At 44.7% G+C, this 12080-nt stretch overlaps 1 protein-coding gene across 20 annotated transcripts in view; it reads left to right on the top strand.

Annotated features, from left to right (window-relative positions):
- Positions 1 to 1250: 1250 nt before the first annotated feature.
- The window catches only part of Synrg (synergin gamma), an 84439-nt gene continuing 73609 nt past the window's right edge, over positions 1251 to 12080 (top strand). For 19 of the 20 annotated variants that reach the window (XM_052759726.1, XM_052759725.1, XM_052759723.1 and 16 more), the window contains exons 1-2: positions 1366 to 1607; positions 8585 to 8625. In XM_052759726.1, the coding sequence (XP_052615686.1) occupies positions 1381 to 1607; positions 8585 to 8625 (268 nt within the window). In that variant the 5' untranslated portion in view covers positions 1366 to 1380. Of the gene's footprint in view, positions 1608 to 8584; positions 8626 to 12080 lie in introns of all 20 variants that reach the window. The other variant, XM_052759721.1, reaches the window with a different exon arrangement.

Below are 12080 nucleotides of genomic sequence, written 5' to 3'. Positions count from 1 at the left end.
CAAAGATTTTTTTTTCTCATCAAAATTTATTTAAATAGACTGGTTGCTCCAGGGAGTAAAAAATAAAAGTGCATAGGTTTTTATTCTTGCAGATCTCCCGGTCAGTGTGTCTCCTGGAAGTGGGTAAACTGTAGGGACTGTTCGCCTGCTGTGTCCTTCAGTTTCTCAGAGCTTCAACTCCTGTGTCCGAAGCTTTGTAAACTCACAACAAACAGTCCTTCAACAGACATTACGTTCATTATTGTTATTTTTAGGAACATGGGGCTTGCTAACAGCGCCACTCTTGCAATTAAATGGCAGAGATGAAGTACAGGACTAAAATGTGTGGTGTAAGGCCATGATCTTGAACTATCTGAGCAGGACTAACTCAGATGGGGGATGTCATGGAAGGCTGCAAAACAGGGATGCTAATGATCCCCTTGACAATCCATAATCTACTTCCTTATTTTCTCTTTATTCTCTGCTGAGCAACCACCTAATCCATGCAGTAGCTACAAAACATGTATCAGCTTAGATGGTCAAAGGGTCAGTGATGACTTTGAACTCCTGTTCCTGTCTATCAGTGAGGGCTCTGCTACATAAATGTTAGCTTTGTCCAAGGAGGAGGAAGACTGAAAATAGTGAAGAGTCAAAACCAAACAAGAAGAAGAAAAAAAATCCCACAAGTACTTGGCATGGTGCTAGGTAAAGGAACAAGGACTTTGGAGTCAGACTGGCCTGGATTTGAATCCTGGTCTTACTGCTTGTAGTTCTAAGATCTAGGCATATTACATAAACTTCTTTCAAGAGTGATTTTTCTGATTTCTAAAATAGCAGCAATAACTCATAGGGGCACCAGACTTAAATGCATAAAAAATTCCTGTCTGGTGGTTTATGTCTAGTAACTAGTAACGTATTAGAAATTTGCCAGTGAAAGCTGTAAGGCAAGCCGTGGCAGGGACGGATAGTAATTAATCCGTTATCTAAGAGCTCGACAAAGTTTACTCTGAATACATTTTACTTCCAGGTAATTTGATTAGGGCCTAAGGTGTCAAAGTGAAAATATATATATCCTGCATAGGTTCAGCAGAATTGTGCTTGTTATGCCTTGCCAGAGAAGGAAAAACACAACCTGACACGATGGCAGCATCAAACAGGAGTGTATTGGGTTCGTGTTTAAATACTGTCAGTGCCCGTGATGGATCCTGAAAAGAGTGCCAGGGAAAACAGCTGTAAAGCCACCAGAAGCCGTCTGTTGTGTAAAGGATCAGCAGAAGGGCATCTGTGTTCCGTCATCCAGTCCAGAAATCGGTACTTAACTCTGCTAATGCAGACCCGCGTTCGCAAAGGTCTGTGTCAGACCGCAGTGCTGTGAAGCCCACAGTGCTTGATTCCTGCAGCATGCACCGGGGGCGCGCCGCTCGCGCCCGAGGGCTCTGGAGTCACGTGGGCGCGCGGCCCCGCCCCGTCGTCGGCCCCGGCTTGGTGGGGCGGTGTCTGCCCCGGAAGTGCCTGTCTTCGGCTGACAGCTGCTGGCACGGCGGCGGCCCGAGCAAGATGGCGCTGCGGCCGGGAGCCGGAGCCAGCGGCGCGGCGGGGGCGGGCGCGGGGCCCGGCGGGGCAGGCAGGTGGGTCGGCGGGGCGGGGCGGGGCGCGGGACCGGCGGGGCCGCAGGTGGGTCGGCGGGCTGGGCGGGTGGGGCCGGGCTCTGGGGCGGCGGTTGCGGGGCGCGGGCGTCCTGGGGACCCGCGGGGAGCGCGCTCCTGTGCAGGCACCGCCGCACCTGTCGCGGGGCCTCGGGCGCTCGCGTTTCCCTTCCAGGCTTTCTGAGCTTGAGCTACTCTTGGAGCGAAGGCTGTGACAGTCTGGTCACAAAGCTGGAGGAACCGTTTTGAGAGAGTCTGTAGAGTATTGTCTTTCCTCTTATAGAGCGTCCTGTCCTGTCCTTTCTCTTTTCTTCACGTACAAATAGGAAAAGCTGAAGATCTTCGAATTAGTAATTGTCTTGAGACAGAGCTTGTCTTGTAGATTAACTCAACACTTGTCTGTCTCCTTTTTAAAAAGACATTTTAAAACAAAGAATTCACTGAGCAAAATCGGTTATGCTTTTGTTACAACAAAAGCTTCCAGACTTTATTGAGCTCTTAAAAAAAAAAAATCTGCCCTTTGTTATATTTCAGATAATTATTATCCTGTGCTTCCTGTATCCAGAATGGTAAAGTTCATTATCATTTAACGAAATGTTTGTTTCCAGAAAGTCTGCACCCCATTTCTATCATGACTCGGTCTGAGTTTGTTTAATTAACTAACATATACAGCACACACATTCTGAGGTAAAATTAGCTTTTCGTTTTTAAATATCCTAAGTTATCTTTGGAAAGTGAAATGTTTGGGGTTTTTTTCACGTGTAATTTAATTTTAGAATCACTTACACTCTAAATGTGTAAAGGATTTTAAAGTTACCACCTCTTACAGGTGCATATATGTGATATATATATATACACACACACATTCGCACTAGGAAAAAAGCTGTCACTTGAATAAACCAACTGTGTGTGACTGGGTTTTTCACTTCCTCTGTATACCTTTGACTTTAATTTAAAATGTTTTTGTTCCTCCTCTGTTTTTGTTACTGTTTCATTAGGGTTTTTCATTAGTGGTCATTATAAATCATTTTTGCCTGCAGAATATAAATATATACATATGACAATTCCTAAAATATTCCTAAATGGCATTAGTCTAATCAAATGTATGATTAATAATTGGACCAGTTATAAGAATTTTGAAAGAAATTTATATTTTAGGCACAAATGTTTTCTTTCTTTATTTTTTTTTTAAAGGAAGAACCACAGGTACAGGAAGTTAAGTGCATCCCTTGGTTTGATTTATAGTATTTTAACGTCACTGGTCCAACCAGGTGTGCTGATTCACGCCTATAATACCAGCTGTAAGGAGATGCAGGCAAGAGAATCAGGAGTCCAAAGACATCCTCAGCTATCTGGAGAATTTGAGGTCAGCCTGGGCACCCCTGAGATCCTGTTTTAGGAAAAGAACTTAGGAAAAGAACAAGGACAGTGTGTGCACTCCAACAGGTACCAAATATATAGAGGACAGAAAAGTGGTTACAATGGTTCTTTGAAAGGCTTGTGTTGTTATGTTTATTAGATACTTTCTTAGACTGAAAAACTGTATATTCAGTCAGGAATATTTTGGTTTTGGGAAAGCAATACTGAGGGCTAAAGTTATCTGATAAGAAAACTAACATAGTAGTATAGTATACTGGAAGAAAAACAAAAACCAGCACACTCTCTCTAAGCCTTCAGTGGAAAAAAATTACAAACTACAGCTGACTTTGTAGCCTTTCTTCTGCCTTAGATACTACTTCTTGAGTACTTTCTTTAAGCTACTTAGTTTTCTAAAGGCCAGTCAAAGGCAGCCATATGCAAACAGAGGCTTTTGACCAATACACTGAATGGACTATCCTAGAGTAAATAGTTGAGGCTACAAATGATAGAATTTGCCTTTAACCAAGTAAAGCCGCAGAGTTGAAAAAAAATCTTTAGTGACCCTGCATGTGGTCATTAAATGCCTGTATGTGTAAAGTACTGTTTTGAAAATGTTCTTTGAGACAATGTCTTATTAATTTAGCTCAGGCTGGTCTTGAACTCAATATATAGCCCAGGGTAGCCTCAAACTTGTGATCTGTCTGCCTTAATCTCACTAGTGCTGGGATTGTGGGCGACACCACATTCAGCTGAGCATTATTATTCTTGATGCTCTAATGGGTTCAAAAGATTGGAGCCATGTCCCAGTGCTTGGAGTGTGCACAAGAAACCTTAGCACTCCCTGTCTCCCTGCGCTTTTATGAGCTCTGCCAGGGCTTTGTCTCTTCATCTTCTGCAGTTTCTAGAATTTGTTTGTTTGTTTTGTTTTTCGAGACAGGGTTTCTCTGTGTAGCTTTGCGCCTTTCCTGGAACTCTCTCTGTAGCCCAGGCTGGCCTTGAACTCACAGAGATCCGCCTGCCTCTGCCTCCCAAGTGCTGGGATTAAAGGCGTGCACCACCACCACCTCCCGGCTAGAATATTTTTTAATGTAAATATTTGTGGATCCCACCAAAATGGACAATAGTGAAGTTGATTTTCGGCTGCACCAAGTGGGATGGGAGTGGGGTGGAAGGAGTTAAGATTGTCATGTGGGGGGGGGGGGGCGGGTAGCAAGCATTATGGGAGCAACAAACACATCTGCTGTGCCAGATAGGTGATATTGGATGCAAAGAAGAGTTCGATGAGATAAAAAGGAAAGGAAAGGTATGACCAGTCAGAGAAGGCCATGAGAGTGAACTAAGGTAAACTTACGCTGGATGCCAGAGGAATGGCACCCTTTTAAGCCCGGGTGTGCATCTTCTGATGGGATCTTTACTGAAGAGCCCATTAGGAAGATGCCTCTCACCTTTGCTCTATTCGACATATTAGAAACCAGAGCCTGAGGCTGAGAAGACTGTATTTAGGAGGCCAGGCCTGAGACACGAAAGCTGGTAGCAGATGTAGGTTAGTAGCAAAGGCTTGTGACAAGCAAGAGCTCCGGGTCAAAGACTTGGCAGCTCAGTTAGCATTTGTCCCTTCAAGTCAAATTCTTGGAAGCTTTGCTGTCATTCACACCCCGTACCCTACCCCATCTCTGTCCTTCCCTCCAGCTTTGCTGTCTTATAAGCATCTTACTTAGCTGCTTGTCCAGCCAGTCCTAGAATTAGTTGTCAGGGCCTGGCTGGGTGGCAGCAAGTCCCAAGCCTCATGACCTCAGTTCAATCCCAGGGATTCATATGGTACAAGGATCCGAGAACTGACTCCCCCGAGTTGTCCTCTGACCTCCACATGAACACCTGCCCACCCGTCTCCACACACACAATAAATAAATGTAACAAAAAAAAAAGAATGTTAGGGGGCTGGCAAGATGGCTATGATATGAGCACTTGCTGCTCCTCCAGAAGTCCCGAGTCCTATTCCCAGCTCTCACATGGGGGAGGAGGCTCGTAACTGCCTGTAACTCCAGCTCCAGGGATCTGATGCCCTCTTCTGGCCTCCTCGGTATCCACATGCAGAAACACACGAAAAGAAAAAAATGTTAGTCTAGTTATCTAAATATTTCATTCATAAAAATACTGGGGTCACTAAGCAACTTTAGATTGTTAAATTTTTACTAGAAGAAGTTATCAATACAGCTACATTGTTATGTGTGTCTAATTTTTCAAGTAGCTTTTATTTATAATAGGTATTCTTTTAAAATCATTTTTTAAAGATTTATTAATGTGTATGGGGTTCTTGCCTACATGTGTGCACCACACACATACCTGGTGCCCTCAAAGGTCAGAAGAGGGTGACAGATCCCCTGGAAATGTGGTTACAGGTGACTTTGAACCACCATGTGGATGCTGGGAACTGAACCCATGTCCTGCACAAGAGCAGCTCATTAACCATCTCTCCCACCCTGTGATACATCTTCTATCTTGTCTCTGTGGTCTTCATCAGGACAAGCTCTGCAGCAGTGGACACTGGAGCTGCTGTCATGAACTTCGTCCTTAGTTCTGAGCTGCTCCCTTGCCTCTCAGTGGCCACTCTCTGTTCAGTTTCCAGTGTACGACTCCAGGGTTGCCCGTGGTGTGTTCTCGCTGCATGTGTCCACTTCCTTGCTTCCTTGCTGATGGTCTGCATTCTGTGCTTTTGGTTTTTCGAGACAGGGTTCCTCTGTGTAGCTTTGCTCCTTTCCTGGAACTCGATTTGGAGACCAGGCTAGCCTTGAACTTGTAGAGATCCAGCCTGCCTCTGCCTCCCGAGTGCTGGGATTAAAGGCGTGCACCACCACCGGCCTGCATTCTGTGCTTTAAAAAAAAAAAAGACTCTATTTAAAAGATTTATCTGAGCCAGGAGGTGGTGGTACATGCCTTTAATCCCAGCACTCCGGAGGCAGAGCCAGGCGGATCTCTGCGAGTTGGAGACCAGCCTGGTCTCCAAAGCGAGTTCCAGGAAAGGTGCAAAGCTACACAGAGGAACCCTGTCTCGAAAAACCAAAAAAAAAACAAAAAAAAAACAAACAAAAAAAAGATTTATCTGGATCCCTGGATTTTTCTGGGTCTTTCTCTGAGAGGGTTTTCTGTGTAGCCCTGGCTGTCCTGGAACTCGCTCTGTAGACCAGGCTGGCCTCAAGATCTCACAGAGTTCTTGGATCTCAGAGAGATCCACCTGCCTCTGCCTCCTGAGTGCTGGGATTAACGGTGTGCACCACTACGTCCAGCTTGAGAAGGTTTCTAATTGCTTAATGGGTTGCTCCTCACGGTCTCTTCCCCAGCGTCTTACTCCCCAGGCCTGTACTCTAGGCTCTCATATCCCTGCAGTTGTCCCAGCTCAGCACCCCCTCAGCATTCTCTGCTTTCCTACTGCTGGTCCTCACCCTGGCAGCTACCAGCTTCTCTTGAGTCTTCCTTCTTCCTAGCTTTTGCCTACTTTTCCGTCTCTCCTGCCTTATTTATCACTCTTTTTAAATCACTCATTAGGAACCTTGGGGTAGTTTCTTGGCCAGTTCTTTTTACTTCAAGTCTTTCTCTATGCTGCCATTAAAGTAACCTCCCAAAGTACACTTTGTGACATGTTGTTCTTCCTCTCAAAATGTCTGATGGCAGATGTCACATCCAAACCACAGTGGCATACCACTTCATGCCCTTTTGAGTAGCTGTCTTTACATAATGTGTGTGTCTATATATGTATATCTGTAAGTGTGTATGTATATATGGGACTGACAGGTGGCTGTGTGGTTAAAAGTACCGGCAACACTTCCAAAGGTCCCAGGTTTGATTCCCAGGCCCACGTGGTAGCTCACAACCATCTGTAACTCTAGTTTTTCAGAGGATCAAACTCTCTCCTCTTGCCTTTGCAGGTACTAGGTGTACATGTAGTACACAGACATACAGGAAGGCAAGAGACCTATATACTACAGAGAGAGGGAGAGGGAGAGGGAGGGAGAGGGAAAAGTGTTGTGTGGGATGTGAAAACAGTCCTGTGCAAGAAAGAGAGAGAGAGAGAGAGAGAGAGAGAGAGAGAGAGGTGTTGTGTGGGATGTGAAAACAGTCCTGTGCATTGCTGGTAGGAATGTGGACCGGTGCAGCCATCATGGAAAACAGTATGGCAGTTTCTCAAGTACACATAGAATTATCGTATGACCTAGCAGTTTCACTCATGGTACATACCATAAAGAACTGAAGGAGGACTCGGGCACTTGCACAGCAGTGTTCATGGCACAGTTGTTCACATCAGCCAAAAGGCAGAAGGAACCCAAGTGCCCGAGTAGAGATGGGAGGATAAGCAGCATGCTGTGCACATTGAGTTGGGTCGGAGTTGTGGAAGGGACTGAGATGTTAATGCAAGCTATAGTGTGGATGAACCTGAAACAGGTTTGCCTAAGGGAAATAATTCAGATACTACCTGGTTTTACTTAATGTTTAGTCTTGGAATAGACAAATTCATAAATGACAAAAAGTAGAATAACGGGGCTGGGGTATGGTGGTTCATCGTTAATGGTACCAGAGTTTCTGTTTGTGCTGAAGGAAACGTTCTGGGCATGGATAGTGAGTGGTGGTAATGGTTTCAACATTGCGAATGTCCTCAGTATCACTGAACTTTGTACTTGAAAGTATTCAAATGGTAACACTTTGTGATATATGATGTATATAAATAGACACATACATATATAATATATACACAATATATATATATATATATACCAGCCCCTACAGATCATCTTGATTGATGTCCTGCATCTCCAACCTCAGACCTTTTGCCAAAACTGTATATTGTACAACTCTTCTTTTTCCCTTAACAAGCTTAAAGCTACCCCCGCAAATCCTCCCAAGGTATAACCTAAAAATTAACCTTGCTCTTCTGACCTCTTAGTGCTTGGACCTTGCTTAAAATAGCACACTTACCTTGCTGTGTAATTATTTGTTTGTCTGCACCTGTGTATTCAAGATTGCAAGCTGTTTCAGTCCTTCCATATAGAAGATGCTCATTTAATGTTCACTGAATGGACATGAACTCACCCTTCCCATTTCATAGATGGGGAACTTTGACTCCAGGGAGGTCCAAGGCGACAGAGCCAAGAATAGTATCAGGACCTTCTGTTTTCTGTCTCACCGCCCCCCCCCCAAAGTTCCCTCCACATTAGCAAGCTGATACCTTGTATCGTAGGGAAATTTAGTCTTTATTAATATTAATAATTCTGGACCTAGAAAGATGGCTCAGCAGTTAAGGATATTGGCTGCTCTTGCAAAGGGCCTGGATTTAGCTCCCAGCTCCCACATGGCAGCTCACAACTTTTTGAAACTCCAGTTCTGGGGGATTCACCACCCTTTTCTGGCCTCTGTGGGTACCAGGCACGCATACAATGCAAAGGTAAACGCACAGGCAAACACACATGTAAAAATGTATAAATACAAGTCAGCATTGTACTACTGACCTGACACCAGGCTCTGTCTGACTCTTTCATTCAGTGAGAATCAGGCTTTGTTTGAAATCTTATACGGATGAAGATACTGATGTATTTGTGTTCTTGTTTCAGCTTCATGTTTCCTGTTGCAGGTGGAATGAGACCTCCTCAAGGTATGTGAGCTTTCATTTCTCTGTCAGTACTGGGATGGAACCCGGCGTCTCGCACACTCTAGGCAAGCACTCTGCCCCTAAGCCACATCCTCAGCCCCCAAACCGAGGCTGTTTTTCTGTTTCTGAACTTAGAAATTATATTTTTGGTTGTGAGCCTAGCCTTTAACGGCTGAGCCATCTCTCCAGCCCTGAACTTAGAAATTAAATGGATAAGTAGAAGATAAGTTATATTGCTGTCCAATGAAGTCAAATTATCCTATAGTCTTAACTCTATATGACACTTTCTCTTAAAATTTCTTTTAAAACGTGTTTAATTGGCCGGGCAGTGGTGGCACAGGCCTTTAATCCCAGCACTCGGGAGGCAGAGGCAGGCGGATCTCTGTGAGTTCGAGGCCAGCCTGGTCTCCAAAGCAAGTTCCAGGAAAGGTGCAAAGCTACACAGAGAAACCCTGTCTCGAAAAACCAAAAAAAAAAAAAAAAAAAAAAAATGTTTAATTTGGGGAGTGAAAGGATCACTCTTCATGTTTCCCAAACTTACTCACCCATTGTATCAGTGATTATTATTTATTTAACCTCGGAGATGAAGGAAACTTTTCAGGGCAAGAATATTAAGAGCAAATGATGACATTGTAATTCTTTTGTCTTCCTGTTTGGTCTTCTTCCACCTTGTTTGTGCCAGAGGCAGGAACTGTTATCTTGTTTTTGTTTTTGTTTTTTTTAAAGATTTATTTATTTATTATGTATACAGAAGAGGGTGCCAGATCTCATTGCAGATGGTTGTGAGCCACCATGTGGGTGCTGGGAATTGAACTCAGGACCTCTGGAAGAGCATTCAGTGCTCTTAACCTCTGAGCCATCTCTCCAGCCCCCGGAGCTGTTATCTTGTGCTCCCCAGTGTCTCCAGCACCCTGCCTGCACCTGTGGTAGATTCCACGTGCTGTTTGTTGAATGAATAAACAAACCTCTTTAGTATCTCGTGCATGCTTTTCCTGTATGTCACGGTCTTATTATAACGATGCACGTGAAAGAGATCTGATGTTCCGACTTAAAAGTCTTTAAGTCTCAAGCTAGTGGTAATATACACCTTTAACCCCACGATTTGGGAAGTAGAGGTAAGCCAATCTCTTAAATTTGAGGCTAGTCTGCAAATTGAGTTCTAGGCCAGCCAGGGCTACATAGTGAGACCCTGTCTCAAGAAAGACAAGTCTATAATTCTAGCATTTGGGAGGCTGAGGCAGGGTTGTGAGTGTGAGCCAGACTGGACTTTATAGCAAGACCCAATCTCAATAAAAAATGAAAAGATTTGAGTCTCAGTTTTATCCCTGGAAATGTCTCTATTTAGTACACCCCATCTCTTGGTTATAGAACTGGAGCCCACTGGTTATCAATTCTAGCCATGCCTTGAAGGCAACTAGAGAAATTTGACCCATTCTGCTGTAGACGAAAATTGAGGGAAGAATTTACCTACACTTGTCTTGCTTCTTTCTGTTCCCTTCTTCAGCTCCATCATCTTCCCCTCCACTCCTCTCAGCCCCCAGCTGCTTTTGAAAAGTGGCCCTTCTCACAGAGCCAGTGCTGGCTGGCTATGGTAGACCCACTGGGGAAACAGAAACTCCTAGGTCACCGGGAGAGATGGAAGATAAAGGGCGCTCAGAGCAGTGGGAATTAGCTCACTCTGACTTGGTCCCCATCAGCGGGAGAGGTTGAGTTGCGGGCCAACTTTCCAAGGGTCAGTTGTATTCTTTTCATTGTGCACATGTGTATGTGTTTCCTAAGCGAGCTCTGCTCAGGTGTCCCAGATGGACATCAACTGGGTTTAGGTATTCTGTCCCTACAGAGTTGGGTTTACTGTCATGTGTGGTTCGTTCTTTGCATTTTTTTACTCTTTGAGGTAAAAATCCACATACGGACCAAAGAAACCGAACAAGAAAAAGAACCCAAGGATTGTCTGATAGATTTTAATTCTAGAAGTGGGATTTTTTTAAACATTTGTTGTGTGTGTATTTGTGTACCACATGTGTGTTGGAGCTCGTGAAGCTCAGAAGACTAGTCATATTCCCTGGAACTGGAGTTACAGGTGGTTGTGTGCCACCATGTGGGTGCTCGGAGTTGAACCCAAGTCCTCTGTCAAGAGCAGCAAGTGCTCTTAACCACTGAGCCATCCCCTCCATTCCCTGAAATTTGGGATTGTTTTGGAGGGGTGTTTTGTTGTTTTGGTCATTTAAAAAAAATCTCATGTAGCATGTGTCTGTGTTTGAGAGCCACAGTGAGTTCAGGTGTGAGGGTGAGAGGCCAGCCTGTGGGAGTCGGTTCCCTCCCTCCCTCCACCATGAAGGTTCCGGTTATCAAACTCGGGTTGTCGGGTTTGGCAGCAAGCACCTCTACCCACTGAGCCGCCTCACCAGCTCTTGTCTTGTTTCTGAGACAGCATTCATGTGGAACTCACTGTGTAGTTGAGGATGACCTTGAACTCCTGATCCTTCTGCCTCCACTTCCCACGTGCTGGGATCACAGGCATGTACCGCCTTGTCGGGCATGAGGGTTTTTTAAAGTACTTTAGAGTGGACTTTTGACCCTTTGAAGACTTGAAGCACAGATCATTTCTAAAAACATACACAAGAAACCAGCAACAACATTGCCCGCAATACCATGTGTACTTGATCAAGAGACAAGGAGAGAAAATGTAATTTTCAAGTTATGTACTTTTATCCTTAAATGTTATACCAAAACCTAAGTCATCCATTCATAACTGAAGCGAACGTTAGGGCCTAAAGGTAAGAGGGAAAACTGTGGCTGTGTTGGGCCTGTTCTGGTCATCAAGGATACTGCTCAGTCATTGCCTTTGGTATCCTTTGAGAGTCCCTTTTTCAGCTGTCTGTGATGCTTGGCTCCCTTCCTTCCTTCAGGTCCTTGTGCTCATGCCACAGAAGAGCAACCACTGCATTTTCTGGCTCTTGTCTTCCCATTACTAGGCTTTATTTCTTGCCCCAGCTTTTTTTTTTTTTTTTGGTTTTTCGAGACAGGGTTTCTCTGTGTAGCTTTGTGCCTTTCCTGGAACTCACTCTGTAGCCCAGGCTGGCCTGGAACTTACAGAGATCCACCTGGTTCTGCCTCTCGAGTGCTGGGATTAAAGGCGTGCACCACCACCGCCCAGCTTGCCCCAGCTCTTACCATGATCTGACTTGTAGCGTTCTGTTTTTATCATTTGTTGTCTCCAATTACAGCATGATCCCCACAGGGGGGAGCTCTGGTTTTATTCATTGCTGTGTTCTTAGGATGATGCCTGCCATGGAGCAGACCCTCGAGTCTCTGAACAAATGACTAGATGAGGAGCGTGCCTCTGCTAGTTGTTAGCCTGCAAATGTAAATGTGCTCCTCAAAGTAGGCAGCAAGAAAGGTGGAAAGCAAGTGATAAAACAAGAAAGATCCGGTATTCTGGTCTCGTCCTTTGCTGT

The sequence above is a fragment of the Peromyscus californicus genome, unplaced genomic scaffold (assembly GCF_007827085.1).
Source record: "Peromyscus californicus insignis strain IS unplaced genomic scaffold, ASM782708v3 Scaffold_3__1_contigs__length_106647218, whole genome shotgun sequence".
Lineage (NCBI taxonomy): Eukaryota > Metazoa > Chordata > Mammalia > Rodentia > Cricetidae > Peromyscus > Peromyscus californicus.
Note: the sequence above shows the minus strand (reverse complement) of the source record. Positions and strands in the feature narration are given on the sequence as shown.